This window comes from Canis lupus, chromosome 2, assembly GCF_003254725.2.
Source record: "Canis lupus dingo isolate Sandy chromosome 2, ASM325472v2, whole genome shotgun sequence".
Lineage (NCBI taxonomy): Eukaryota > Metazoa > Chordata > Mammalia > Carnivora > Canidae > Canis > Canis lupus.
In genome coordinates this window covers 64,155,919-64,182,890 of record NC_064244.1, presented here as the reverse complement: position 1 = coordinate 64,182,890, position 26,972 = coordinate 64,155,919, and the positions used below count along the sequence as shown (strand labels likewise).

Genomic DNA, 26,972 nt, shown 5'->3' with positions numbered 1-26,972 from the left:
TCACTTAAAAAGCTATACAAAAGGGAACACCACAGATAAACCAAAACGCAATTCTTAAAAATGTTCATGTAACTCACAGAAGGCAGGGAAAAGAAAAAAAAATTTAAAAAACAGAACTAACAGAAAACAATATATAAAATGGCAGGCTTAAGTCCTAGCATATCATGAATTACATTAAATATAAATGGTTCAAATGGTCTAAATATACAAATTATAAGACAGAGATGGGCAGAATAGGACTGTGGGGCAAGGGAGAATGACCCACCTACATTCTATATCCAAGAAATTCACTTAAAATATAACCATACAGGCAGGTTAAAGGTTAAATAATGGAGTAAGATATATCTTGCAAACATTCATCAAAAGAAAGTAGAAGGGCTCAATATTAGATACACAGGTTTCAGAGGAAAAAATTAGGAGACAGACAAGGACATTATTATAATGATAAAGGAGTTGATTGACCAAAGAAGACTTAGAAATATTAAACGTATATGCACCAAACAACAGAGCTGCAAAATATGTGAAGCAAAAGCTAACAGAACTGAAAGAAACAGACACATCCACAAGCATAATAGATCATTTTAAAACCTTTCATTCAATGATTGATAAATCAACCAGTTAGAAAACAGCAGAATCTGCCTTCTTTTCGAGTGCCTAAAGAACATAGACCAATATGGACCATATCACGAGGCATAAAACAAATCTCAACAAATGTAAAAGAATTGACCTTTGAAGTCACACATGGTGTTTTCTCCAATCACAATGGATTCAAACTAAAAGCTAATAACAAAAACCAAAAAGAAAAAAAAAGGAAAACCTCCAAACACTTGAAAACTAAACATACTTCTAAACAATGAGTCAAAGATGAATTACAAAGGAAATATTTTATAAAATACAATAAACTAAATGAAAATAAAGCTATAGCATATCAAAATTGTGGAACACAGCTAAATCAATGTCGAGAGAAATTTATAGCACTAGATACATACATTAGAGAGAGAAAAAGTTTCAGATCGATAACCAAGCTTCCACCTCAAAGACCTAGAAAAACAAGACCAAGATAAACCCTAAGGAAGCAGAGGGGAGGAAATAATAAAAATAAAAGCAGAACTCATGAAATTAAAAACAGAAAACCAATATTGAAAACCCATTTTGAAAAGTTGGTTCTTTGAAAGGATCAAAAAGTTGACAAATCTCTAACAAGACTGACAGGGGAAAAAAAATGGGAATGCACAAGTTACCAATATCAGAAATGAACCCGAGGATATCACTACAGACCCTACAGACACCAAACGAATAAAAAGATATTACTATGAAAACTGTACACACATAAATTTGACATGGTAGATGAAATAAACCAGGTCCCCAGAAAATACAACCTACCACAACTCAGCCAACATGAAATACATAATTTGAACAGCCCTAAGACTATCAAGAAAATTATATTCATAATTTAAAACTCCCTAAAAAGAAATCTCGAAACTTAGATTATTTTACTGGAGAATTCTAACAAATCTTTAAAGAAAAACAAACACCAATTCTACATAATTTCTTCCAAAATACAGAAGAAGGGGATCTCTGGGTGGCTCAGCAGTTTAGCGCCTGCCTTCAGCCTAGAGCATGATCCTGGAGCCCCAGGATCAAATCCCACATCACGCTCCATGCATGGAGCCTGCTTCTCCCTCTGCCTGTGTCTCTGCCTCTCTCTCTCTCTCTCTCTGTCTCTCATGAATAAATAAATAAAATCTTTAAAAAAAAAAATACAGAAGAACCAGGGCACCTGGGTGGCTTAGTTAGTTGAATATCCAACTAGTGATTTCGGCTCAGGTCATAATCAGGGTTGTGAGATCCAGCCCCACATCGGGCTCCCTGCTCAGTGAGGAGTCTGCTTGAGATTCTTTCCCTTTCCCTTTCATTCTGCCCCTCCCCCTGCTCACACTATTTCTTTCTCTCTCTCAAATAAATAAACCAATCTTAAAAAAATAAAAGAAGTAAAAAAAGATCTAAGTACATCAAGAGATATACCATGTTCATGGATTAGAAGCCTTAACATAGTAGATGTCAATTCTACCCAAATCAATTTGCAGGTTTACACAATTCTTATTAAAATTATAGGAAGAAGGGCACCTAGGTGGTGCAGTCAGTTAGGCATCCAAATCTTGGTTTCAGCTCAGGTCATGATCTCAAGGCCATCAGATTGAACCCTATGTCAGGCTCCGCTCAGGGAATCTGCTTGAGTTTCTCTTTCCCCTTCTCTCTGTTGCTCAGGCTCTGTCCCAAATAAATAAATAAATAAATAAATGTTTTTTAAAATTATATGAAGAATTTTTGCATATATAGATATGATTATTCTCAAATGTATATGGAAAAACAAAGGATCTAGGATACCTAAAACAATTTTGAAAAAGAACAATAAAATAAGAGGACTCAGTCTACCTGATTTCAAAACTTACACAGCTACAGTAATGGAGACTGTGTTATATTGACAGAGGGACAGACACATAGATCCATGTAAACAAGCCTAGCTGGTCTTTAGTAAAACAGTTTAATGGAGAAATTATAGTGTTTTCAACAAATGATTCAAGAGCAATTGAACATTTGGAGGGGAAGAAGCAGCAGCAGCAGCAGAAGCAGCCACAGCTCAATCCAAGCCTCACAGCTTATGTGAACACTAACTCAATAGATCATGGACTTAAATGTGAAATATAAAACTATAAAATTTTTCTGGAAAAAAATAGGCAAAAAAATCTTTGGGATCAAGAGTTAGAAAAAGAGTTCTTAAACTGGGCACCAAAGGTATGAGCCATAAAAAGAAAAATTGATAAATTAGACTTTATCAAATTTTAATCTCTTGCTCCACAAAATACCCTGTTAAGGAGTCTGTTAAGAAGATGAAAAGACAAGCCACAGTCTGAGAGGAAGTATTTGTAAACCACATAACCAACAAAGGACTAGTATGTAGGATATATAAAGAACTCTCAAAACTCAACGGTAAAAAAAGCAAGCAATCCAATTCAGAAATAGGCAAAAGATATGAAGAAGTATTTCATCAAAGAGGACAAACAGATGGCAAATAAGCCCATGAAAAGATGTTCGACATCATTAGCCATTAGGGAAATGTAAATTAAAACCACAATAAGATATCACTACACATGTATCAGATTGCCAAAATATAAAATAGCGAGAAACCAAATGCTGGCAAGGATGTAGAGAAACTTGACATCTCCTCTGTTGCTGATAGGAATGCAGAATGGCACAGCTGCTCTAGGAAACAGTGTGGCAATTTTTTTAAAAGTTAAATGTGCAAGCACTGTACACCCAGCAAACTGCATACCTGGGCATTTATCCCAAAGATAATGAAAACTTATGCATGATTCCATTTATATACAAAATAATCTACAAAATTATAGAATTGGATAACACATTAAGGATTTCTAGGAGTTAAGGAAGGGGCTGGGACAGAATGGAAGTGGCTATGACAGCCTGAAGGATGGCTGGTGGTAATGGGAATGTTCTGTAGCCTGAACACATCAATGTCAATATCCTGGTTGTGTTACCATACTCTGGTTTTGCAAACTATCACTCCTGAGGGAAACTGGGTAAAGGGCACAGGGGATCTATCTGTGAATCTCCATGTGAATCTACAATTATCTCAAAATTAAAAGTTTAATTTCTTTTATTAAAAATATTTTATTTCATTATTCATGAGAGACACAGAGAGAGAAAGAGGCAGAGACACAGGCAGAGGGAGAAGCAGACTCCCTGCAGGAAGCCCGATGCGGCACTTGATCCCAGGACCCCAGGATCACGACCTGAGCTGAAGGCAGACGCTCCACCACTGAGCCACCCAGGTGCCCCAAGGTTTAATTTTTTTTAAGATGAGAAAATTTTTAAGGATGAAAAAGGCAAGAGCTTTAAAAGAAGGGAAGGTGGGGATCCCTGGGTGGCGCAGCGGTTTGGCGCCTGCCTTTGGCCCAGGGCGCGATCCTGGAGACCCGGGATCGAATCCCACGTCGGGCTCCCGGTGCATGGAGCCTGCTTCTCCCTCTGCCTGTGTCTCTGCCTCTCTCTCTCTCTCTCCTGTGTGTGTGTGTGTGACTATCATGAATAAATAAATAAAAATCTTTAAAAAAAAAAAAAAAAAAAGAAGGGAAGGTGGGTGGAAGCACCCCTATTCCCCAAGCTAATGCACTTGAGGCATGGAGACTGTGGGGAGGGAATAGGGTGCCAGGTAAAATTAACTATGACCAGTTAAACTTAAATTTCAAATCAACAACAAATCATTTTTTTAGTAGAAGTATGTCCCATGCAATACTGGAGACACACTTAGACTAAAAAACTATATGTTATTTGGAATTCTGTGTTTTTATTTGCCACATCTGGACACCCTAGAAGGGAAGGCTAGCACACAGCCGTCTGGAGCCACCCAGGGGCTGTGGCCCAGAAGAGGCAGGTGGGCACAGGGAGATGTGAGAGAAAGACCATAGGAAAGTGGTCAGAGGGCCAGCAAAGAGATGCCAGGCACCACAGACTCCACAGGCTGGGCAGTGCCTTAGGAGGGGGGAGGGTCCCCCAGCTGCTGGGTTTATGGGCCTCTGCTGGCAGAGTGACCTCTGTGTGTGGTCTGCACAAAATCCAGAAAAAGACCAAAAGAGTGAAGGCTTGAGCGGCTGTTACAGGCTCGAGGGGTCTCTAGGCCCTAAGGGGCTCCTCTCAGCATGGTGAGCCCTGTCCCCTTCCTATGGGAGACAGACACGCAGACCAGCGGGCCCCAGTGTCCAGGTCAGCAGGCTATCACCATCTGCAGAAGCCAACACTCTCTAAGCACTCCACTCTCAGCTTGACAGTCACCTCCTAGGGGTGCCTGGGTGGCTCAGGCAGTTAAGTGTCTGCCTTCAGCTCAGGTCATGATCCCAGGGTCCTGGGATAGAGCCTGCATCAGGCTTCCTGCTCAGCAGGGAGTCTGCTTCTCTTCCTCCCTCCCTCCTTCTCTCTTTTTCTCTCTCTCTCTCTGCCCTTCCCCACTGCTTGTTCTCTCTCCCCTCCCTCTCATAAATAAATAAATAAATAAATAAATAAATAAATAAATAAATAAATAAATAAATAAATCGAGCAGTCAATCAATCAATCTGGGAAGGAAGGAAGTCACACCAGACCACTGCCAAGCGAGTGTGGTCACCCTTCTCACACACAAACCATGACCTTCACTTATTTTCCTCATGGAACCTATTACAATTTGAAATAATCAGGATTTCTTATCGGTTTGCTTGTTTAACACCCATCTGCAACCCACTAGCTCCAGGATCACGGGATTTTGTTTTGTTTGCCGTGACATCCATGCTTGGTGCCTAGCATGTAGTTGGAACTCAAGAAAGAAAAAAAATTCAGAATGAATGAAGGAGTAAATGAAAAATCATCCTGATTGGAGCTACACTCTTTGATCTATCCTACAGGCACAGCCCCGCAGAGCTTGACAAAGGCAGAGGACAAGTCTTCCTCTTCCAGGAAGCCCTGGGCAGCACCCTCTGAGCTGCCTTGGGCTGGCACCTGGGACGTGTGCTGAGCAGGGCCACAGAAAGCTCTTTATCCTCTCTAAACAATCATTCTACTATCATCATCATTATCTTAAGTGTTATCTTTAATTATCTCTGCCACAGGGACTAATAATAATGTTATTAATAATATCGATGTTAACACTTACCACTTACAACTTACATGTGCCAGGCAATGTGCTGAGCACTTTTCATCTATTTTTAGCTCATTTAATCCTGCAAGCAGCCACCCCCACCCCCACCCCCACCACCCCCAGCAAAAGCAGGGGTAGTGACCTTCTCTGTGCTGCCCCCATCTTGTGGAAACAGATACCTCCTTTCTTTTCAAGAACACCATCCCTATTCCCACTTTGGGGGGAGGGGGCAGGGGGCTGACACTGACCCAGCCCAGCACTCAGGAAGGGCAGGTGGTGCTCGCCTGAACAATCAACTACTCCATCTCCCAGACTATGGTAATTCTTTCATGGGTAGGTTCAGGACCCTCCCGAGACAGGGAGCCCTGGTCCTGAGACCCTTTCCATAAAAAGCAAGCACACGCCACTCTCTGCTAGGCCTGCTGGACTAAGAGCTGCTGGCTGTCATCATGCACCAGGGGATGAAGGCAACAAAGGAGGCAGAGCTGAGAGACAGAAGAGAAAGAGACTGGTGACGACTTTGTTGGAACCCCTGGATCCAGCCATGCCTGAACCTCTTACCCAAGGAATCCTGGGACTTCTCAGTTACATGAACTAATAACTCTCTTTTTTTATACATTAGTCAGATTGAGCTGAGTCTGACTTGCCATGGAACATCCTGCCTAAACTGCAGTATATCATTAGGATGGGGGTATTTTATAGATGAAGAGCTGAAGTATAGAGAGGCAGATAACTTTGTTAGCCATGCAGTGACACAACCATGAGCTGGGAGTGCTCTTAACCACCGTGACTGACCATAGACGTCTCCATTCTGAGTGTGTGTGTGCGTATGTGTGCCCACCTGCATACTCTATTTCTCATTAATATTCATAGCTACAGCAGACGGAGCAAACAGTTGGTGCTTAATAAAGCTCTACAGGAGGGTGGGGAGATGGGGTAACTGCGTGATGGGCACTAAGGAGGGCACACCATGTAATGAGCACTGGGTGTTACGGGCAACTGATGAATCACTAAATTCTACCTCTGAAACTAATAATACAGTATATGTTACCTAAATTGAATTTAAATAAACAGTTCAAAAAAAAAAAAAGGCTCCACTAGATAAACTCAAATCAGTAATTTCCTAAATGAGTCTTTGTTTAGAAAACGCTACCATCAGTGATTCTGGATTCTTCCTCCAACTCAAGCTCACACCGCACAGTGTGTCTTCGGGGAACCATTGTCCAGGCAGATGAGCTGGAAACCAGAGTGGCCAGGCACCTGGGAGCCTGATGCGCCAGTGAGGGCCACCCCAACTCCCTTAGGAGAGGGGTCTACGGGCAGAAGAGGAGGTCGGTCCGCCACTCCCACCCCACTGGACTCCAGAGACACATGAGGAAGGGGGTCCAGTGTGAGGCTCTAGCACCTGCTGGAAGCTCAGGACAGAGGCGTCCACGCTCTGGGGCCACCACTGACCACAGGACCCTTGTTTTCTGCCATCACTCCAGTAAAGCTCAGCCAGAGGCAGACACGAGGGATGTCACTCGTGTCTCAACTGCTCCCAAGCAGCCAAATGACCATAAAGGACACTCAGGGAAGTCCATCCAACAGTACAGGCAACGAAAAGCAAGAAGACCATGCCTTTGGGCTGGCCCACATGGGATGGTGTCGGGGCCCCAGGCCCCACCCCTCCAGGACTGGCTCCATTGCTAGCTCCTCTCCATCCTTCCTCCTCCTCTCCTGGGTGGTGCTGTCCCTGTAACCTGGAAACATACTCTGGTGTCTCCCTCTTAAAAACGCAAAAGCTTCCTGTGACCCTTGGATCCCTCTGGCTCCTGCCTCTCACCCTCCCTTCCCAGCCTGGAACCTGGCAAATTGACACTGATCTCCCCCGTCCCCCCAACTCGTCCCTCCATCTGAGTCCACTGACCCTGCTCTCACCCCGGACAGTCCAGGAGATCCTCCAGCCTCCCTGCCATGGGCCTCTCCGTGGCCTTTTGCAGTGCTGCCCGGAAGCACTTTGCTATCTGGGCATCGATGACACATGCTCCTCCCTGCTGCCTTCTGCCTACGCCAATGCTTCCAGACCCCTTCTCCAGGCCAGGCCTCTGTCTTGAGCCCTCAGCCCATGTGGCCGAACGCCGGCCAGACACCAGTACACAGTTCCCCCATGAGCATCTTGTGCAAGACCATATCACACCCAAACTTGAGCCCATCGAGTGTGATGAGCATTCAGGTGTAAAAGTTCAGAGGATTCCAGGTTCTAGAATCACACTGCCTGAGGTCAAATCCCCCCACCCCACCCCCGTGCAACTTACTGACAACAGACAAGCCCCCTGAACTCCCCGCGTCCAAAAGTGGGGAAATACTGGTGCTCCTCCTCCGTTGTAGGAGTGAGTGTGACAGCAGGTATGTAGATACTGCTACCTGGTGCTACCTGGGCCTGGTACTCAGTAAGCCTCACCTGGAAGGTCCTTATCAGGGTCATCAACTTTGCCAGCCCCACAATAGCTCACTCTTCCTCAGGCACAGTATCGTTTTCTACCTGTCACCCTAAACTCGGTCGCCTGAGACCTTGAAGTCACTCCTAACGTCTCCCCTTCCCATATCCATTCAATTTTGCACAGTCCTGCTGGGTTTGCCTCTTAAATATTTCTCCAACCCACACCCTCCTAACCAACACCCTCCTCTTCTCTCACTGAACCCATTGCACTGTCTCTGTGATCTTCTCACCTCCTGCTTCAGGATTTTTCCTGAAGCCACACCACTTTGTCTATAATTTCCCCACATACTGCATGGGTCTCCTCTCTAGAAATTGCTTCTGGTGTTTTCTCTGCCTGGAATGCCCCTTCTACCATACTTCCCATCTTCTTAGGTGTCATCTCCTCCAGGCAGTTTTCCGGGGATGCCCGGATTGGGCAAGATGCTTACCCTCTGAGCTTCTATATCTCACACTCGTGACATTACACGGAACTTCTCCTTTGGGGTTCTCATCTCCCCAACTGGATGAGAGGAGAGTTTCCTCACTGAGCCCCCCAAGGATCTCAGACATGTTTACTGAACTAAAGTTATCATTAGAGGAAAGACCTACAGGAGACCTTTTCCTCTTAAAAAAAATTTTTTTAAGGCAAGAAATCTATGAAAACAAGAACATTTCCACTATTTTAAAATCCAGAATTGATGGGTCCTTCCTAAACCAAAGTGCTTGATCAACAGCTTCCTTAAACCAACCAAAGAGGTTCAAATTCAGGGAAATGGAGTCCTCTCATGCTAGGGGGGCTGCTAAGGGATTTTGCAAAAATAAAAATAAAGAAATTAAAAAGAATGGGATGATAAGCTGTCTGTACAGGCTTGCTATTCTGACAGAGCAGTTCCAGAACTTGAAATGTAATCTCTGGGGGGAGAGGGAGACATTTTTATCACGTATTAAGGGTAGACAGATGTTTTAGGTCTGGCATTACCTGAATCAAAAGCACCATGGAAGAGCCTAGCACAGCCCCACTCAACAACATGTGTTCACGGTAGAGAGTAAACAGGAACCCCTTCTCCTTGTCCTTTTCATGTTTTCCTCTTCAGTTATATCTGAGGGGTTTTCTATTTCCCTGGTATGAGGGCAAAACACTGATTTCCACACCAGACCTTCCTTCCCCTCCAAAACGCTGCAAGCGGGGTCCTTCAGCTCGGGTCTCGGGCACATAAGCAGCCGCAGAAAGAGTGGGTACCCGGTCTGCAAGGTGGCTTCCAATACGCCTCCAGGGTGTGCCTCTTAAAGACTTCGAAGACAGACCCCCACCACACACACATGCATATGCACACGCACACACCCCCTCCAGGCGCACACACCCCCTCCAGACGGACCATGGGCCGTCCTGCCACAGCCAGGGGAAGGCCTAGGGACAGCACAAAGGATAAGGACCACGAGCCCAGCGTGGGCGGGGGGTGGGGGGGAGGCATTTCAAAGGCCTGAGCAGGAGGTGGGAGAGGCTGATCTTCCGGATAGCCCTAATTTCTTCACCCCTAATGGCAAAGCTTAGCCCTCAGAGGCACCCAGGGAATACAATTGATGTGACCAGGAAAACAACATCCCCAGAAGGCCTAATGCCCCACTGGGCTGAGTGTGACTCTGTCCCGGCTGGCTGCCTGCCAGGGAGTCCACACCACTTTCCAAGGACATTGAGGGTGGACGTTCCTGTCAAGATTCCCTGAGGACCATCCCTCCCCAGCTCTGACCTCCTTGGGGCTCCCCCCAGGGACCTGTGAAGCCCTGGGTAAAGACACCAGGGCCCAGAGGCTGAGTCACCCCCTTAGGGCCAACCTAGGTCACAGCAAGTTCATTATTCCAAGGACAAGTTCTCAGACCCCTTACACAGCCACACCCGGCAAGAACGGAGAGGAGAGACATCACGGGCAGCTGAGCAGTGGGCAGGCCTACCCTTGGCAAATCGGCTTCCTTGGGACCTGAGGCCTCAGGTGCCCTAGGAGGGCTGTGCACACTTTGTCTATACATGTTCAACATGCAGGGGAAGACACTCCTCCCTTCTCCAGCCTTCTCCAGGAAGGGGGTCCTGCCTCTGGACCAGGCTATAGGAAACCCAGGAAGAGCCATAACGGGATTGTGGGGCGGGGGCGTGCAAGGGACATCCTTCCAGATGTGAAGGAAGTGGCTGGTGGGCAAGGGCAGCCAGGCGGGGCCAGGTCATCCATCCCTGGGGGAGGCCCCAGAACAGGCTATGGACCGCTCCAGGTTTCTGATGGGCCTGCTGGGGGAAGGGGGGGTCGAAAACCATTTCAAGATCTGGGGGAAGCCCAGAGAAGGGGGCCTCGTTCCCTGTGGGGAGGGGGGATTTCAAAGGAGACCTTGCTGCCGGAAAGGTTTCAAAAAACCCTTGGCTCTCTATGGGCTCCAAATCACTCCCTCGCCAGCAGCAGCCGGGAGAGGGTGCTGGGAAATGTTCCCAAGGAGATGCGTCCCTGAGTCATCATAACTCCCAGGGTCTGGAGGCTGCACAGCCACGGAGAGGCCCCCCGCTATAAAAAGGCCAGTTTAGCATCCCCCAAGGGAGGTCTCCAGCAGTCTGGGTCCCCGGGGAGGCTGGCCTCAGACCCCCCCAGCGCCCCATGTTTATGAGAAGGCCGTCAAGCTGAACAGTGCCACTTTTACCCGAGTCCCCTTGGTGCAGCTAAGGGGGGGCTTTTGCCCCCACCAGCTCCAGGCATCCACTCTGGCCTTGGGCCATTTAGCAGGGGAAGCTGTCCACAGGGACACTGGGCCCCAACAGTTCTTACTGGGACTTCGGAGCCAGCCCCAGCTGGGGCTCTTGTGCCCACCACTCTTCCATTCATATCTCCCACGGTTGCCCCCTGCCACCTTCCCCAGGCCACCAAGGCCAACTAGGCACAGGGCACAAACTCAGTATCAGTTCTATCACCTCCCTCCTCTCTTCTTTCCCGGCCTCATCCCCTCACCTCCAGACCAGACCGGGCAGGTCTCTGTTCTCTCCCATCTTCTTCCCCGCTCAACACTGCAGGCAGACTCATCTCCCTATAGCACTCAGCTACATCCAGGCCATACTCTGCTCCAAAACCTTCAAAGCCTCCCTAGTGCACACATTCAGGTGCCCATGGGGACCAGGCTGGGGCACAAACGAACAAAGCAGCTCCTAAAATACAGTCGGGATTTGTGCCTGGGAACACACAATCCCAGCTACCACCAAGGTCCTGTCAGCTGTGCCATATGGGAATTCAGGGCCCTGGCTGCCACCTCTTCTGGTTTTTCAAGAGAAGCCAAATAAAATATCAGCCAAGGGACCCCCCAGATTTGAACCCTGGCCCTCACGGTGGAGTCCAAACCCGAACCTCTGAACCCGGCATTCAAGGCCCTCTGTGCCCTGGCCCCAAGCTGCCTCCCACCTTCACTGCCCACGATGCTACCATATGAGATACCTTCATCCCAGCAAGGTTGGGCTCCTCCAGCCCCAAAACTCCCTCCTCTGCTCTTGCCTCTGAGCCTGGCTCACCCTACAGTCCTCCCACAGACCCTTCTCCCCGCCTTCTAGGTCTAACAGCACATCCCACAAGGACCTCCTTCTGCCGAGCCCTCCAAGAGCCACTGTTTCTGGTGACTGGCCTTTCTTGTCAGAGCTGCTGCCTCTACCAGTGATGCACCTGCCACAGAGAAAACTCTTCACCAGCCTCCAACACCCAGGCCTTTCTGACAGACCACTTTGGATCCAGCAGTCCTCATTCTGGGAGCATCAGCCCCCTGGCACTGTGCTTACCTGGATGCCATTAGCTTTCCCTGCAGGCACAGCACCCAAGGGTGGCACTGGGTCCTTCCTGCCACAAACCCTGGCAGGGAGCCACACATGGTGGAGGGAGCCCAGCTTTATTCAGACCCTGGTTCTGCTACGCCATCTCTGGAAGAACTTGGATAAGTCATTGGAGCTCCTCGATGAGATGGTGGGGCTCAGCGCCCTCACCCAGTGACGCCTCCCTTTGCAGCATGATGTGTGTGCTGGGGTGTCTCCTATGGGGTGCCGTAAGGTTTCTGCGGGCGGGACTGGGTCCCCTGCTCCCTCGATCACCTGAGACCATCCCAGTGCTCTGCATTCAAGAGGTGCTCAGTCGATGTTCTTTGATAAATAGGGTTGATGAGGCCAGACGAGGACAAGGATGTGGGGAGGGCAGGTTAGAGCAGGAGATCTTACCCTGCCACCAGAGAGAGGCATGGCTCATGTGGGGCCCCCAGTCCATGCCTCGCAGTGTGGGCATTGCACGGTGACACTGCATGGTGACGGTTTCTGCAATTGTGTGAACGTCTCACTCAGACCCTTGAGCCCTGAGACCATCAGCTCCTTGCTTCCGGCTCCCTGTGCGTCCTGGGAACCAGGCCAGCTCAGACACTGCAGCGCAGGCTCGCGAGGCGCCCTCCCCAGCCACCAGACAGGACCGTCTCCCTCGGGAGCCTGGTGCTCTGCTCACACAAAGGTCCGGATGCCCCTCACGCCCCCCCTTCCATGGGCCAGCCCACCTCTCTATTTAGGAGCAACCTGCTCGCCTTCCACCTGAGGGTACGCAGCTTCCAGACTCCGCACACAAGGAAAGGTAGAAGGGGGGTGGCTGGGGGAAGCACCTTGGAAATCACCGTGGTCCAATTAGCCAGCCTCTCGCCCTCCGTGCTTACAAACAGGCGCACACATTAACACCTGCTACAAAAGCAAACATTTTTAGATATCTTCATCTTTACCTCCTTGACACTCCCATGAAAGCACTCTCAGCAGCCGGTGACTGACAGAAGAGTTTCCTCCTTCTACCTCAGCAGGGGGCTTTCAAATAGAAGAAATTAAAAAGCCACCAATCTCCCTGTCAAGCTGAACTCCCGGGGCCTTCCCTGCCCCTCCTCAGCTACCCCTGCCCCCTCACCACCAGGTGAGCCCTACCACGCACACCCCAGCACCCTTGGGGGAACCACTGCATCACCGGACACTGGACATCCAAACCCACTGAGTGCCCCAAGGCTGCAGCTAGGTGGGGACCGGGCCACCACCCTCACCCCGAGCATGATGCCTCTGACGAAGGGCCCTAGCCATTGCTCCTTTTGTGGAGAACGTGGGTGGCGGCACAGAGGTGGAGCAGTTCTCATACATCCAACTGCCTTGGAATTCTGTCTGTGGGTACCTACTGAAGGTAAACCCCCTCATACCCCATGGCCCACCCATCCCAGCCCTACCAATCTTCCCATGATGACTGCAGGCACATGCTCACCAAAACACGCATACGAGAGCATCCATAGCAGCACGCTGGCTGCAATGGCTCCAAAATAGAAATGACCAAGATGCTCATCAAGAGTAGAAAAGAGAAAAAAAAAATTAAAAAAAAAAAAAAGAGTAGAACAGAGAAGATACGCATTCACACGACAGATTATTATATACCCGTGTGAAGGGGCGATGTCCAAACTATAGGCACTAATGTGAATGCGCCAAAGCCACCAGACACCGATGAGCAGAGACAGTATGATCCCATTTATATAAAGTGCAAAATGGGCAAAGAGCCTTATGCCACTTGAGATCAGGATGGTGACCTGTCGGGAGGGGGTGTGTAGAGGGGCCAGGAGGGGGCTTCAGGGATGCAGAAATGCTCTGCCTCCTTGCTGGGCTGTTGGTTACACAGGTGTGCTTGGTTCAAGAGAATTCACTGAGCTGCATGGTTAAGGGATCTCTTTGAATGTATGCAGTTAAGGGTTTTGTAAAACAGTACTCTGTTGGCATGGTTGTTTTTAAGACTATAATGGAAAGACTGTTAGAAGAAGAGTCAGGAAAAAAAAAAAAAAAAGAAGAGTCAGGATGCTGACCCTACACCTGAAGCCTCACTGCTCAGACTGCAGGACACTTGGAGACGGTGATGTTACTTCCACCAGAGACCCAGGGCATCAGGATTCCAGAAGCTCCCAAAGCCCTCACTGCCAAGTCTTTCACCCCCTTGGGCCAGCCCCCAGGGTCACTGGAAATCCACCTGTGCTCCCTCTTGCATGGAGGGCTCCCCCCCACAGCCGCCAGAGAGGCCACATCCATCCATGGAAGGCACAGAAGACCTCCCGACTTCCCTCCGTCCCGCAGGTCAAGAGGGAGCACTGTGGCAGTTTGAAAGTTCCCCTTCTGGAAAGGCTGAATTTTCCAAAGTCCAAAACCACTTGAAGAGGACTAGGAAAAGTATTGAAATAACTTTGTAAGCGCTCTGTTTTGACAACGTGCCTGAGGAATTCACCACGTTTAGCGGGGAAATGTGAGCAGTTAAATCTATTCAATGTCATGACATACGAAATTGAAGCATAATTGCCCCTGAGTGCTTGACAACTGGAAAGCACTCCGTTTCAGAAATGGAGGGAAATTTATGCTGGGAAATGGAAGAGATTGTCAAAAGTTTGATTGTAATGTGAGTGGAGCTGCGACAAGAAGGCTGGGATGAAGAAAGTGCTCCAGCTTACATTTTACTCCCATTTGCAATGTCTCTGAAAAGCAGCAGTGACTGCATCTTTCGCCCTAAAAGCAGTGAAATGATGATTGGAACCACAGATTTCAAACCCCGATGAGTGGCCCCAGCATGAGTGGGAAAACGCTCTCTTACCAATCATGTGGTTGGCAACATGGATTTGGATCTCTCTCTCGTTCTCAAAGGTCATCTGGCACTTGATGCACTGGTATGTCTTTTTCTGTTTGGAAGTCAAAGAAAAAGGAATTAGATAGTCAAGAGGTGGAAAAGAACATAAAGCAATAGTGCCTGGAGGTACTGGCTCAAGACTTTCCAGAATGGCTCTGGTCCCCTCCCAGGGTCTCTCTGGGCCATTCTCTTCCCACCTGCCTCCAAATCCAGCCCTCCAGCCTGGGGAAGGGGACTAAGCTACATTCTAAGGGAGCTGCTCCTCTGTTAGATCTGGGGAAGTTGCCATGATAGGAATCACCATCCCAAGGTGAGAGCACACAGTATGACCATGGAAGAGATGCCAAGGGAGGCTGCTCTGCTTGGAGCATGCTCAAATCCAGCTACCCATCTATCCGTGTAGCATCATCCACCCATCTACCCACCATCAACCCACCTATCCATCTATACACACACGCACACGCACACACACACACACACACACATAATGCACACATCTGTCAACACATCAATCCATCTACCTGGCTTATCATCCATCTACCTATACATATTTACCCATCCATCCATTCATTCATCCACCTTCTATCTACCCATCCATCTGCCTATACATCCATCTACCTATCCTCTATCTACCCATCCACCCACCCACCCTTTTAACCCACCATACATCTATCTTTCCACCCATCCAACTACTCTCTCTCTTTACCCACCCTAAGGACCATGGGCCAAAGAGGGATACTGCTCCTGACAATCCTGGTGCTTAGAAGTAACTGAGGAATTCCTCATTTGCCCTAGGTACACACAGGTGATCCTATGGCTGGCTTCCACACACAGAAAGCTGATACCAGCTGCCTTGAGGGGATGGGAGCAGGACAAAGGAGATGATGGGAAGCTTCGGAGCTTCTCGAAGACCCAGTGCAAAAAGCAGAGCTCATTCTCAGCAACTAAGCCTGGGTGGGTGATTGTGAAAGCAGCCCCCTGTGGACATGGGCAGTATTGCCTGTGTGGGGGAAGGTCTGTGGCTGTGGGTTTTTATGAAGCGGGGGTGGGGGTGGTGGGGGTGGTACTGAAATCCAAAATATCCAAGCTTTTTGAAGACCACTTCAGCTCTGGGATGATGGGGCCTTCCTCCACCTCTGGAAAAGGGAACAGGACTTTGGATTTCCTGGCTGAACACTCAGGCCCAACCCTCAACTCTACAGCCAGTATGAACCACCAGGGGGCTCAGTTGTCTCAGCTCCCAGGGTGGCTCCAACCACATCTACAGCTCCCCTCAAGGACCTGGTCCCACCTCCAGGCCTTTGCCCATGCTGTGTCCTCCAGTTGGAGTAGACTTTCCATCCTCGAGGACACCATTCAAATGTCACCTCTGCCGAGAAGCCTCCTCTTCCCACCCCAGGATGTTTTCAGGGGCTCCTGAGGCCCCCAAGCTTATGTTTAAAGCATCTAGTTAATCAGCACATGGGTTCGTCATGGCTAATTGACTCGTTTGCTCCCCCACTGCACCACAAGTACCCAGAGAGCTAGGAATGGGTTCTGTCCACCTGTGTGAGCTCCTTTGCCAGCAGAGACTCGTACTCAGGAAGCATTTGTTGAACAAAAGAGCAGAGTTTGCAAATACTATGTTGCAAAGCACTCTGCTAAGACAGAAGGAGAAAAGGAAAGCAAAGATGACTTCTAAATCCTGGGTCTTCACCACCTGGCACAGCACAAGGCCTGGCTCAGGGCGACTGCCTAATAATGACTTGACTTTTATTACAGTTGTTACTGGTACTGAGCAAATGCTGGTCGAACATAGGAATGAGGAAAGGACAGTCTTAGCTGGTGCCGGGAGCTTCGGTTCCAGCGGTGGCGTCCCTGCTCAGGCTCCAGGACCGGCTCAGAGAAGACTGGGGCCCTTCCCTCAATGTAGCAGGAGGACTAGGGATTCAAAAGAGTGGACCAGAAGCGGACACTCAGCATGGAAATGCGCTGGGGAAGAATGGCATGAGGCTGGGAGGCAGGACACGGCTGGGGATTCTGGCCTCACAAGAGACAGGGACGAGATGTTCAGGCCAGAAGAGGCTGTGGGGGCTGAGGTCTTCTGGGGGGACACAGTCCCAAAGCCCCCATGCTCACGGACAGCAATGATCTCGGGTCTCTCCACTGTCAAAATCAGTCATTCTTTCCCTTCTCACACGTATGCCCCAGTCAGGGAGGGAGGAGTGAGGGAGAATGAACCACACCCCAGGAAGTTCCACACCAAGGAAGCCCAGAGTAGGCCACGTTTCCCCTCCACGGTTCTGCTTGGGAAGGAGTCTGTGGAGGCCATAGCCGTGGCCAGTCAGGACCAGGACAGCAGACAGTCCAGGATCAAGGTGATTTGGGTTGTTCCTCCTAGGAGTGGGTAAATGGAGTGGGTCACTGTGCTTGGAAAAAAAAAAAAAAATCACCAGGGGCCGGGCAGGCTGAAAAGCTACCCCCCAGTGCTCCTCCACATGCAGCCACCCCTCAATGGCAGGAGGAAGACTGCCCGATAACTGGGCCCTTCCTGATGGGGAAAAAGACTCAAGGGGATTCCCAAGGGAGTGGACATCACTAACCACAAGAGCCTAGAGGTACACACACACACACACACACACACACACACACACACACACAGCCTGCATGCACAGGTATAGACATGCCCATGAGGACACACACAGACAGGCAAGCAGACGTATGCACCCTCCCTTGCCCAACTCACTGTCAACACACAAGACCCCCAACCCACAGCAGGCACACAGCAACTTGCTCCCCATAATACAGACACACAGGTACAACACCCTCAGAGCAGCAGAGGTGTCCTCAAGTCCTCAGGCCACAAGTTCACATGGGTTGACGTATCCAAACTCACCCTGAGACACAAAAGCTTGGGGCTCTCTCACTGGATCCCCAACAGCTACATCCATCATGCCCAGACGTGCCCACGGCTGCACAAGCACATGCACAGACCCCTGCCATACACACCTTCATGGACACACGTGGTCACTCCCAAGTGTCCACATGTGCACTTGCACACGGGGCATGCATGCTCCACCACACACACACATTCACTGACACCAGCATCACTAGCACATGTATTATACCCAGAGGCGACCATTTGGAGACAGCCCTCCCAGCCGAGCATGCAGGGCCAGGGTGCCCCCAGGTCCTCCGTGCTAGTGGAAGTTCAGGGACAAGCAGGCGAGCACTCTCTCACTCTCTCTCCCTCCTGGTGCAATGTTAGCCAGATCCCATCCTTACCCCAAGACCTCCTCTTGGTCTGTCTCCCCTTCCCTATCCCCCAGGGATCCCCTCCTCCTCTGGAGCTTCAGTCCCCACCAGGAGACATAATTAAAGAAAGACAGAACTTGGCATTCAAAGCACCTCCTCTGTCATAAGCCCCTTCCCCAGGGCCCAGCCCAGGAGAACCAAAGCTGAGCCCTCGGGCTTGCAGACAGGGCCACCTCCCCATGCATGGCTCCCAGCAACCTCAGAGAGGAGCCCAGGGCAGAGGGAGAACTTTTGAGACTGGCAGAGAGAGGAGACAAGAAGACAGGAAGATACAGAAGACAGCTCATGGCTGATGAGTTTCCACAATCATGATGGCAGCTCACATTTACTGAGCACCTACTATGTGCAGGCTCTGTTTATTCTGTAGACTCACAATCACTAGGTAAGCCCCACTTTAAGGGGGGAGAAAGTGGAGTTTGGAGAGGCTAAACCACTTGGCCAGAGCCCCACAATGCTGAGCGAGGGGACTGGGATTTGATGCCAGGCAGGCTGCCTCGGGAGCCACTGTCTGAGCAGCTTTTCTCAGTTCCATGTCCCAAAACACCCCAGACAGTCCTGGGCTAGGGGACAGACAGCTGGTGTGGCCTGCCCAAGCCCTCTAACCCATGTGAGACCCCCCCCATTCTGCCCACCTGGCACTGTGAGGGCCTAGGGAGCCAATGGAGGGCTGGGGTCTGTTTACGCTGGCCTAGAATTGGGGTGATGTTGTTACTACCCATAAACAGAGCCAGGGCAGGGGGGGCGGGGTTAGAACCTCCATGCTTCCTGCTCCAGCCGATAGCAGCCTCAGCCCCACGGGAACCCAGTCCTCCAGGGGCTGGTTGCTATGGCTACACTCCCGAGGGTCCCAGCCTGCCAGCCCCCAAGCCCTCACACGGCCCCCAGAGTCTGCTCTTGCATGCGTGAGTCCTGGGGGAACAAGGGGTGGGCAAACAGACAGCTGGGCCCCTGCCCCCAGGCGTGCCCAGGCAGGGGGCAAGGCCCCAGAGGCTGGGCCTCCAAGGGGAGGTTCCAGGCTTTGTCTAGCTCCTTTCTGCAAATGGCCCATCTGCCCAAGCCTCTAGATGTGACTGTCTGTTCACCTCCCTCGAAAGGCCTGGGACAGGGAGAGGAAGGTCTGTCGGGCTCCTAGAAAATAAGCCCCCTCGGGTTTGAATCCCTGAGCTGCCAGGCACAGCTGTGCATCCCAGGGTATGTGCTCCTACTTTTCTGAGCCTGGGTACCATTTTTGCCAAAACAGAGGTCACGGCAAAGCTCCCAGGTTGTTGTCATGGAAATGGTCTGAGAGGCTTTGCCCACACAGTCGGGGCTTCATGAAGTGGTACTTGATGCAGAACCAGGGCAGAGACTAGGGAGGGGCAGGCTCCAATAGGCCAAGGCATTGGAGGCACAAGAAGCAGCCCCCCCACCCCCCGGCCATCAGGCACCCCAGCACCGAGGTGGGGAGGCAGGGATGGGGCTGGGGTGCACCCAGGAGGGGGTGTACAGGGCCTCAGGCCTGACAGTCTGAACAAGGGGGGTGACCACCTTGGAATGCACCCCAGCCTGCAACCAGGATGGGCCCCAGAACCTCCAGGCAGAATGTGCGTCAAGAGCGCGGCTATGGCACCACACTTTGCTGGGTTCGAATCCCTTCTCTGCCTCTTGAAAGCTGGAAGCTAATAATGGCCAACTCTTCCGTGCCTCAGTTTCTTCATTCATAAAGGCAGTGTCAGAGGGCCGATAGAAAGCACTCGGCACATCCTTCCCCCTCGGTAAGCATGAGCTGTGATCGTAAACGGGAGAGACAGCAAGCGATGTTCACTGTGCACCCAGCACTTCCCTTACGCCCTTAAAGCTCAGGGCGAAATACCGAGGTCAGCACAGGAAACAGTCACTGTGTTTAACAACCCATGAGGCACAGGCACCAACCAATCAGAGCAGGTGTTCGTTAAAACCCAGAAGGCCCCCTGCCCCCACCCCCCCGTGCCTCCCACGTGATGTCAGCTCTGGAGACGGACCCTGTCGCTACGTGTTGCTACCATTATCACCATTACTCTCTGGCTTCACAGGCGAGGACGGAGGCCCAGAGAGATCAAACCCCTGGGGGGTCCTGGAAGAGGGAGATTTCCACGTGAACCCAGCCCTTCTGATTCCAGGGCCCAAAGCCCGCCGCTCCCCCCCCCACCCCCCAGTGCACCCACACTGGCCAGCCAGCCAGCTGAGGCTGAGCAGAGCTGAGAAATGGTGGCCAGGGCCAGTACCCAGTACCCAGTACCTCCTGTGGGTGTCCTAGGTGACCCCTGCCCAGAGACGTGGCTCCATCAAAAGGCCCTGAGAGAGTAAGGTGTTCCCGGCCCCACAGGGAGGCTCTTCACTCCAGAACAAAGCCCCAGGCCCCCAGCGGGACACTCCACTCTCTCCTCCTTCCCATGTTTCTCTCTCCAGCTGAGGGCACACAGACAGGCCGTGGGCTTGCTGGGGCTCAGTGGGGAGCTGGGCCAGCAGGCCCCGAAGGTCCCTTCCCCTGCACCTTTCCTTCTACTCTCTCCAGCCCTCCTCCTTTCTCATTCTCACCCTCAAAATCCCAGAGTCCCAGGCCCCAGTTCTGATCCCACTTCTGATCCCGTAGTGAAACACCCAGAACTACATCCCTGTCTTCCAAGCAAGCACCTGCAGCGGGTGGCCCTTCTCCAAACTCTGCCTTCCTGCCCGTGGCGCCAACAGTGGTCCTCAAGGGAAAGATACTCCCGAGATCCGCCTGGCACCTCCTCAGTCTGGAAACAGACAACAGACTCGGTGGGAATCTCCGGGCCCATGCTGTCTGACACCCAAGGGCCACACAGGCTCCAGGCCCACCACAAGGTGCCCCTTGGCCACTGTACCCATGGCCCACGTGGACCCACCAGGAGCCCGAACCTGCCCCGCCTCACAGAACCCTACTAGCTACGGGCCTGTGGCCTCCCCTGTGCCTGGGAGCCCCCAAGGTAGGGTCCATTTCTGATTCTCCTCGACTGCCAGGCACCCCAAACATAGTGGGTGCTTAGGACAAATCTGATGAAGGAATGAATGGATCCATCCATCACTAAGGAGAACAGTAGCTGGACCCATTCCTGGGTCTTCCACGCACCACCAGCTGCACTAACTATAATGACGCGCTGTTCACCATAACATGAGCTGGGGATTCCAGCTAGCATGCTCGGCCCAAACTAAGTGCAGGTCCTGAGCCCTTTATGTGGGATATTCTCTCCATGGATTATGAAAAGAATCCTGGACCTGAAGCCCAGAGAGCAAAGGGACTCGCCCAAGGGGACTCAGCGAACAAACAAATCCATCTACCCCACGTCTGTAAGAAAAACGGCATCACCAATGCAGCGATACCCTGTGTCAGCCGGCACATGAGGCCCTTTGCTTATCTTACACCACGGGTCCCTAACAGCAACCCTACAAAGTCCAGACAGTTGTTGTTCGTTCCCCTTTTGCAGATGTGCACTCAACAAATGAGGCCAAGAGAGATGGATAATGTACACCATGCCACACAGCGGGAAGGAACCGACAGCCTAGGGACCACCTCAGAGTCTGCGACAGAGCGGGTGTACTTGACCACCGCACGTCGGCACAGCTGCTCCGGGGCACTAGAAGCAACAGCCCGGGGAGGTACAGAGCTCAGCGTGGGCGGCACCCTCGGGGGTCAGCAGAGCCCCAAGGAGCAGGGGCAGGCTCTTACCCGGGGCACTGGCGACGTCTGGGCGCCTTTCCGGGGCCCACTGGTCTCCGGCGTGAGGTCGCGGTGGTCCACCTGCATGTGGCTCTCCAGGTCCTCGGCACACTCGAACTTGACGCTACACTCGGGACAGCGGAGGCCAGCGCAGGGCCGGTCGGCGGGCTCGGGTGGGGCCAGGCCGCCCGCCTGTCCGTTGGCACTGCGGGCCATGCAGCCGGCGCAGAGGCCATAGGGGAGCCCGTTGACGTCGAGCTTCACCAGGTCCTGCTTGCTGCGGAACTCCTTGAGGCACAGGGCACACTTGTAGAGCTTCTGCAGCCCCTGGCCATTGGGGGAGGAGGCTGCTGAGCTGCCCGCCAGCTTCTGCATGTGGAAGGTGCCGTGGATCTTGAGCTCGAGCGTGGAGGTGACCGTCTGCATGCACACGACACAGCGGAAGCCTGTGAGCGAGTTGCGCAGGTCGGGATGCATCTGACAGTGCTCAATAAACTCCTCCTCACTCTGCAGGGGCATCTTGCAGATCCGACAGGTGCCCGTGTCCAGGCTCTTGCTGTGGGTCACCTTGTGCTCGGTGAGCGTCAGCAGGGAAGGGAAGCGCTCGCCGCAGATGGGGCACATGTAGTGCTTGGCGGGGCCCCGGTGCGTCTGCAGGTGCTCCCGGAGCCCGTTCTCCGAGAAGAACGTCCGCGAGCACACGTTGCACTTGTGGCTGCCCTTGATGAACTCGGCCTTCTTGCGTGAGCCGTCGTCCTCGCCGGGCCGGATGTTGTGATCTCGCAGCCGGTGGTTCTGCAGCAGCACCTCCATGGTGTAGGCCGCCCCGCAGATGTCGCAGCCGTACATGGGCTCCGACGCATCCACGTCGTCCTCACTGGCTTCATGGCTATTGGGCGCCTCGGGGTTCTTAAGCAGCATGCCCGGCAGGTCAGCGGGCTCAGTCTTCTTGGCAGCGGCGGCGGCAGCGGCAGTGGGGGGCACCCCATTGGCTGTGCCATTCTCTGTGGCAGCATCGAACACGCAGTGCTTTTCACGTAGGTGCTTCTCCAGCAAGATGATGGCATGGAAGGCCTTGCTGCAGAACTTGCAGTTGTACTTCTTGCTGTGCGTGGTGATGTGGCACTGCAGCTCCACCTCGGTGCTAAAGGTCTCCCCACAGAAGATGCACTTGTGTGCCTTGGCCGGGTTGCCTAGGTGGCTGTGTTTGACATGAACCTGCAGGTCAGCCTCCTTGCGGAAGTCCCAGTTGCAGGCCGTGCAGCGGTACATCTTCTTCTCATTGCTGTGCTTCACCGCCAGGTGCACCTGGATGGATACCTTGGAATCGAAGACCTCCTGGCACAGGGTGCAGTGGTACAGCACAAAGGTGTGCATGTCCAGCAGGTGCTTCTGCAGGTCGTCCACAGAGGAGAACTGCTTATCACAGCTCTCGCACACGTAGTGGGTCGACGTGGTCATGTAGTGGACTGTCAGGTGCTGCAGGAGGGACTCCTGGGAGTCAAAGTCCTCTTTGCACTGCGGGCACGCCTGCTTCCGCAGCAGCAGCTCCAGGTGCAGCTTCAGGTGGGTCTGGAAACTCTCAAAGTTGGAGAACTTGAGATCACACTGGTTACAGGGGTACTCGCCATTGGAGATGGAGTTGGCACTGGCCGAGAGCCGCTGCCGCTTGGGGGAAGACACCTCCACATCGGAGGACACTGGGCTCTGCTCCGCCTTGGACTTCTTGCTGTGGGCGAGCGGGATGTTCTTGTGGTTCTCCTTAATGTGCTTGGTGAGCTTCAGGATAGAGCCGAAGATGGGCGAGTTGGTGCAATAGGGACAGGAGTAGACCTCCATGAAGGACTGCGCGGGCTGCACGACCGGGGACTCTAGCTTGGCGCCACCCACACCACAGTGGGCCTGCTGGATGTGCTCTGTGAGGGAGGATTCGGTAAGGAAGCCCATGGAGCACTGGTTGCAGAAGAAGGCGTTGTTGCCGTCGGGCGGGTTGACATTGGGGCCGCAGTGGGAGACGCGGATGTGCTCCTGCAGACTATTGATGTCAGCGAACATCTCAGGGCAGTAGTTGCAGTGGAAGGCAGAGATGTTGCCGAACTGCATCACGGGGTAGGCATGGTTCTTGTGCAGCTTGCGGACGTGCTCGTTGAGGTTGTACAGGGTGGGCATGGAGTCCAGGCAGATCTGACACGTGTGGCTCTGCTGGGGCTTGTCCGCGTGGATGGTCTTCAGGTGGATCTCCAGCACTGCCAGGCTGTGAAAGTCCCGCTTAGAGCAGTAGGGGCAGCTGTAGACCACCTTGGACCAGCCCTGCCCATCATCCCGCAGTTTCTTCGGGCCCCGCAGCGGCTTCAAGGTGGAGTCCGGGGTGGAGCCGCGCTCCACGGAGGCGCTGGAGTCCGGCGTGGCACTACTCATGGAGGCCACGCTGCCCAGCACAGGGTCAGGGCTGACGCTGTGGTTGCTGGAGTCAGGCTGCCGGTGGCTGTCCAGGTGGCAGTAGACACCCTCCACCGAGGAGAACTGCTCGGGGCACATGGGGCACTTGTGTTTCTGGTTGGCGTGGGCTTGGTGGATGTGGGCGAGCAGCGCGTTCTCGTCCACGAAGACCTCAGGGCAGTGGATGCACTGCAGGTCGGCCTTCTCGGAGAGCTGGGGGTGGCGGGTGAGCACGTGCTTCTCCAGCTCCTCCGTCTGGCTGAAGGTGTCCTCGCAGTAGTCACACATGAAGTCGTCCTTCTTGGCCTCCTTCTCCGACTTGGCCAGATGCTCCTTGTTCTTCTTGTGCGCCTGCATGTGGCTCTGCAGCGAGCTGGTAGAGGAGAAGCCGCGCTTGCACACGGTGCACTTGAAGGGCTTGCTGGAGCTGTGGGTCTTCAGGTGGATCTTGAGGTGGTCGCTGCGGGAGAAGGCGGCCTCGCACTCGTGACAGTGGTACTTCTTGTCACCCGTGTGCAGCTTGATGTGCCGGTCGCGGCTCCTCTTGTGCTTGAAGAGGCGGCTGCAGTAGGTGCACTTGAACGGCAACTTGTCACTGTGGATCTGCTCGTGCCGCTTCAAGTAGCTCAGGCGGATGAAGGACTTGTCGCAGAACTGGCAAGGGTATGGCAGGCCCGTGCCCCCTTCCTCCTCACCCAAGCCGAGGTCACACCCATCTCCGATCATCTGCGTGGGTGACGCGACATCCTTGCTGGAGGGAGACGAGGCCACCCAGGAGAGCTGCGGGTCGTCATCACCATCTGCAGGGGGTGGGGAAGGCAGAGAGGAGATTAGAGGCAATTCCCAGGGCCGCCCAGAAACAAGGACAGAGCCGGCTTCTCGACAGCTCACACGGGCTGAGGCCCTGCAGCTGCCCAACTGCTGCAGGGGGAGTCAAGGGAGGGAGTCTGGGAGCAGGCGGGGGTGGGGGCGGAAGCAAGTGGACACAAAGGCCCTCAGGGTGCAGAGGGGGTGGCAGTCGGGTGGCAGGATAGGGAGGGGACAGTTCTTTCTCCTCAGTGACATCTGCCTGGGCCTTGCTGGACACCATACCCCCCCACAGGAGGCGAGATCTCTAGCACTTCCCTGATGGAGGTGGAGGGGAGGGGGGCATGCAGTCTGGAAAAAGTCACCAGAAATGACCTCACAGACCAGCAGTCCCAGAAGCCAAAAGGAGGCAAGTCCTCAACTGATCGAGACCTGGGGATTGACTCCCCTTCCAGCCCCTCATCCTCGTGGGAAATTCCACTTGTCCTTAGGGGCGTAGGCAAAATAGTGCAAGAAAATAAAAATGCACCTTTATGAACTCTGCTGCACGCATTTGGGGATGGAGCTGGGCCCACTGCTTCAGGGAGCAGTCAGACCCAGGAGGCCCAAGTCATGGGCATGTGGCATCAGACCCAGCAGCACAAACAGGAGTAAGCAAAGGGCACTTGAGAAGGATCTGCAAACAATCGGGGGGGGGGGGGGGGGGGCAGTGCTTGCTCCGTTCACTGCTCCCCCTCAGATTTGCCCCAAGTCCACTCAGGACCCTGGGAGATGGCCTGATGCAGGACAATTAGGGCATGAGCCCAGGCCTGGATGGCCCCTGAGCTCAGAGTCCATCGGGCCCTTAAACCCACCTTGGCAGGCAGGGGAGACTGTCCTTGCACAGATGACCACATGGCCCACCCTCCCCGGCCTTGGCTGGCCTGTCCATCCTCAGAGGAAAACTAAACAAACTAGGGGCTGGCCATTTCTGGAAAAACAAAGGCACACAGGATACAGCAAGCAGCGCCAGGAAAGCTCCCCCAAGCCTCGGTTCCACGGCTCAAGTTTCGCGTCAGGTGGATTTAAAACTTAATAATGAATGAAACGGACCGCAGGCTGCCACGGGCAGGGGAGAGACAAACAAAAGCTCAGATTCGGCCGCGCTGACCTTGCTCTTGTAACCCCGAGGAAATAAACCACTGCCCCCGCCAGCACAGCTTAGTCTCCAGAAAAAGCTTCCCAGACGTAACCCAGAAAGTCTGGGCCAAGGCAGCCCAGCAGATACACATACACATCCGTTCACACACTCTGTCTCCGCAATGACTCACACACGTGCATACATGCACACGCACGCATGCTCACACCTGGTCAACTCACCACAACCACAGGCATGGCCCTGGCCCTGAGGGTCCCATACCTCCCAGGCTCTCACAGTTGCCTCTGCTGTCCCAGGGAGGGTCTCGAGGGCTCCCTCAGCTCTGAGTCCTCTTCCTGGACCCCACCGCCACCCCAGGGTCCACCCGGGTCCCTGCCCCTGCCCCTGACCATGTGAAGATCTGCCTGACGCCAGCTGGCAGCACCAGTAAAGCCCTGCCCGGCAGGAGGAGGCTCTCTCCAAAGCTCCTGTACCTCCCGGCAGCCTCTCCACCTCTGAAGCCCCAGCGCCCAGCCGCCCAGCCTGGCACAGGGCGCCTCCCCGAACGTCCTCCTGGGGCGAGGGCGCCTGTTCCCTTGGGGGCCTCCCATTACAGGGCCCTTTGGACGGGAAGGGAAGGATGCAGCTGCTGCCAGCATCTCGGGATTAGATGCGGTGGGAGATGCCCTGGCCCCTGCCTGGTAATTCCCAGCTCTTGCCAGCTGGGCTCTGCAAGGCACAGACAAAGGGACCCAAGAGAGGAGATGGCTGGAGCCACGGGGACCTGCTGGGCCTCC

General features: G+C 52.7%; 1 protein-coding gene across 8 annotated transcripts in view; it reads right to left on the bottom strand.

The window, feature by feature from the left end:
- The window catches only part of ZNF423 (zinc finger protein 423), a 344,022-nt gene that overhangs the window by 116,202 nt on the left and 200,848 nt on the right, over positions 1-26,972 (bottom strand). For all 8 annotated transcript variants that reach the window (XM_049104673.1, XM_049104667.1, XM_049104670.1 and 5 more), the window contains 2 exons: positions 21,822-25,051; positions 14,789-14,873 (listed from right to left, as the gene is read on the bottom strand). In XM_049104673.1, coding sequence (XP_048960630.1) covers positions 14,789-14,873; positions 21,822-25,051 — 3,315 coding nt within the window. The remainder of the gene's footprint in view (positions 1-14,788; positions 14,874-21,821; positions 25,052-26,972) is intronic.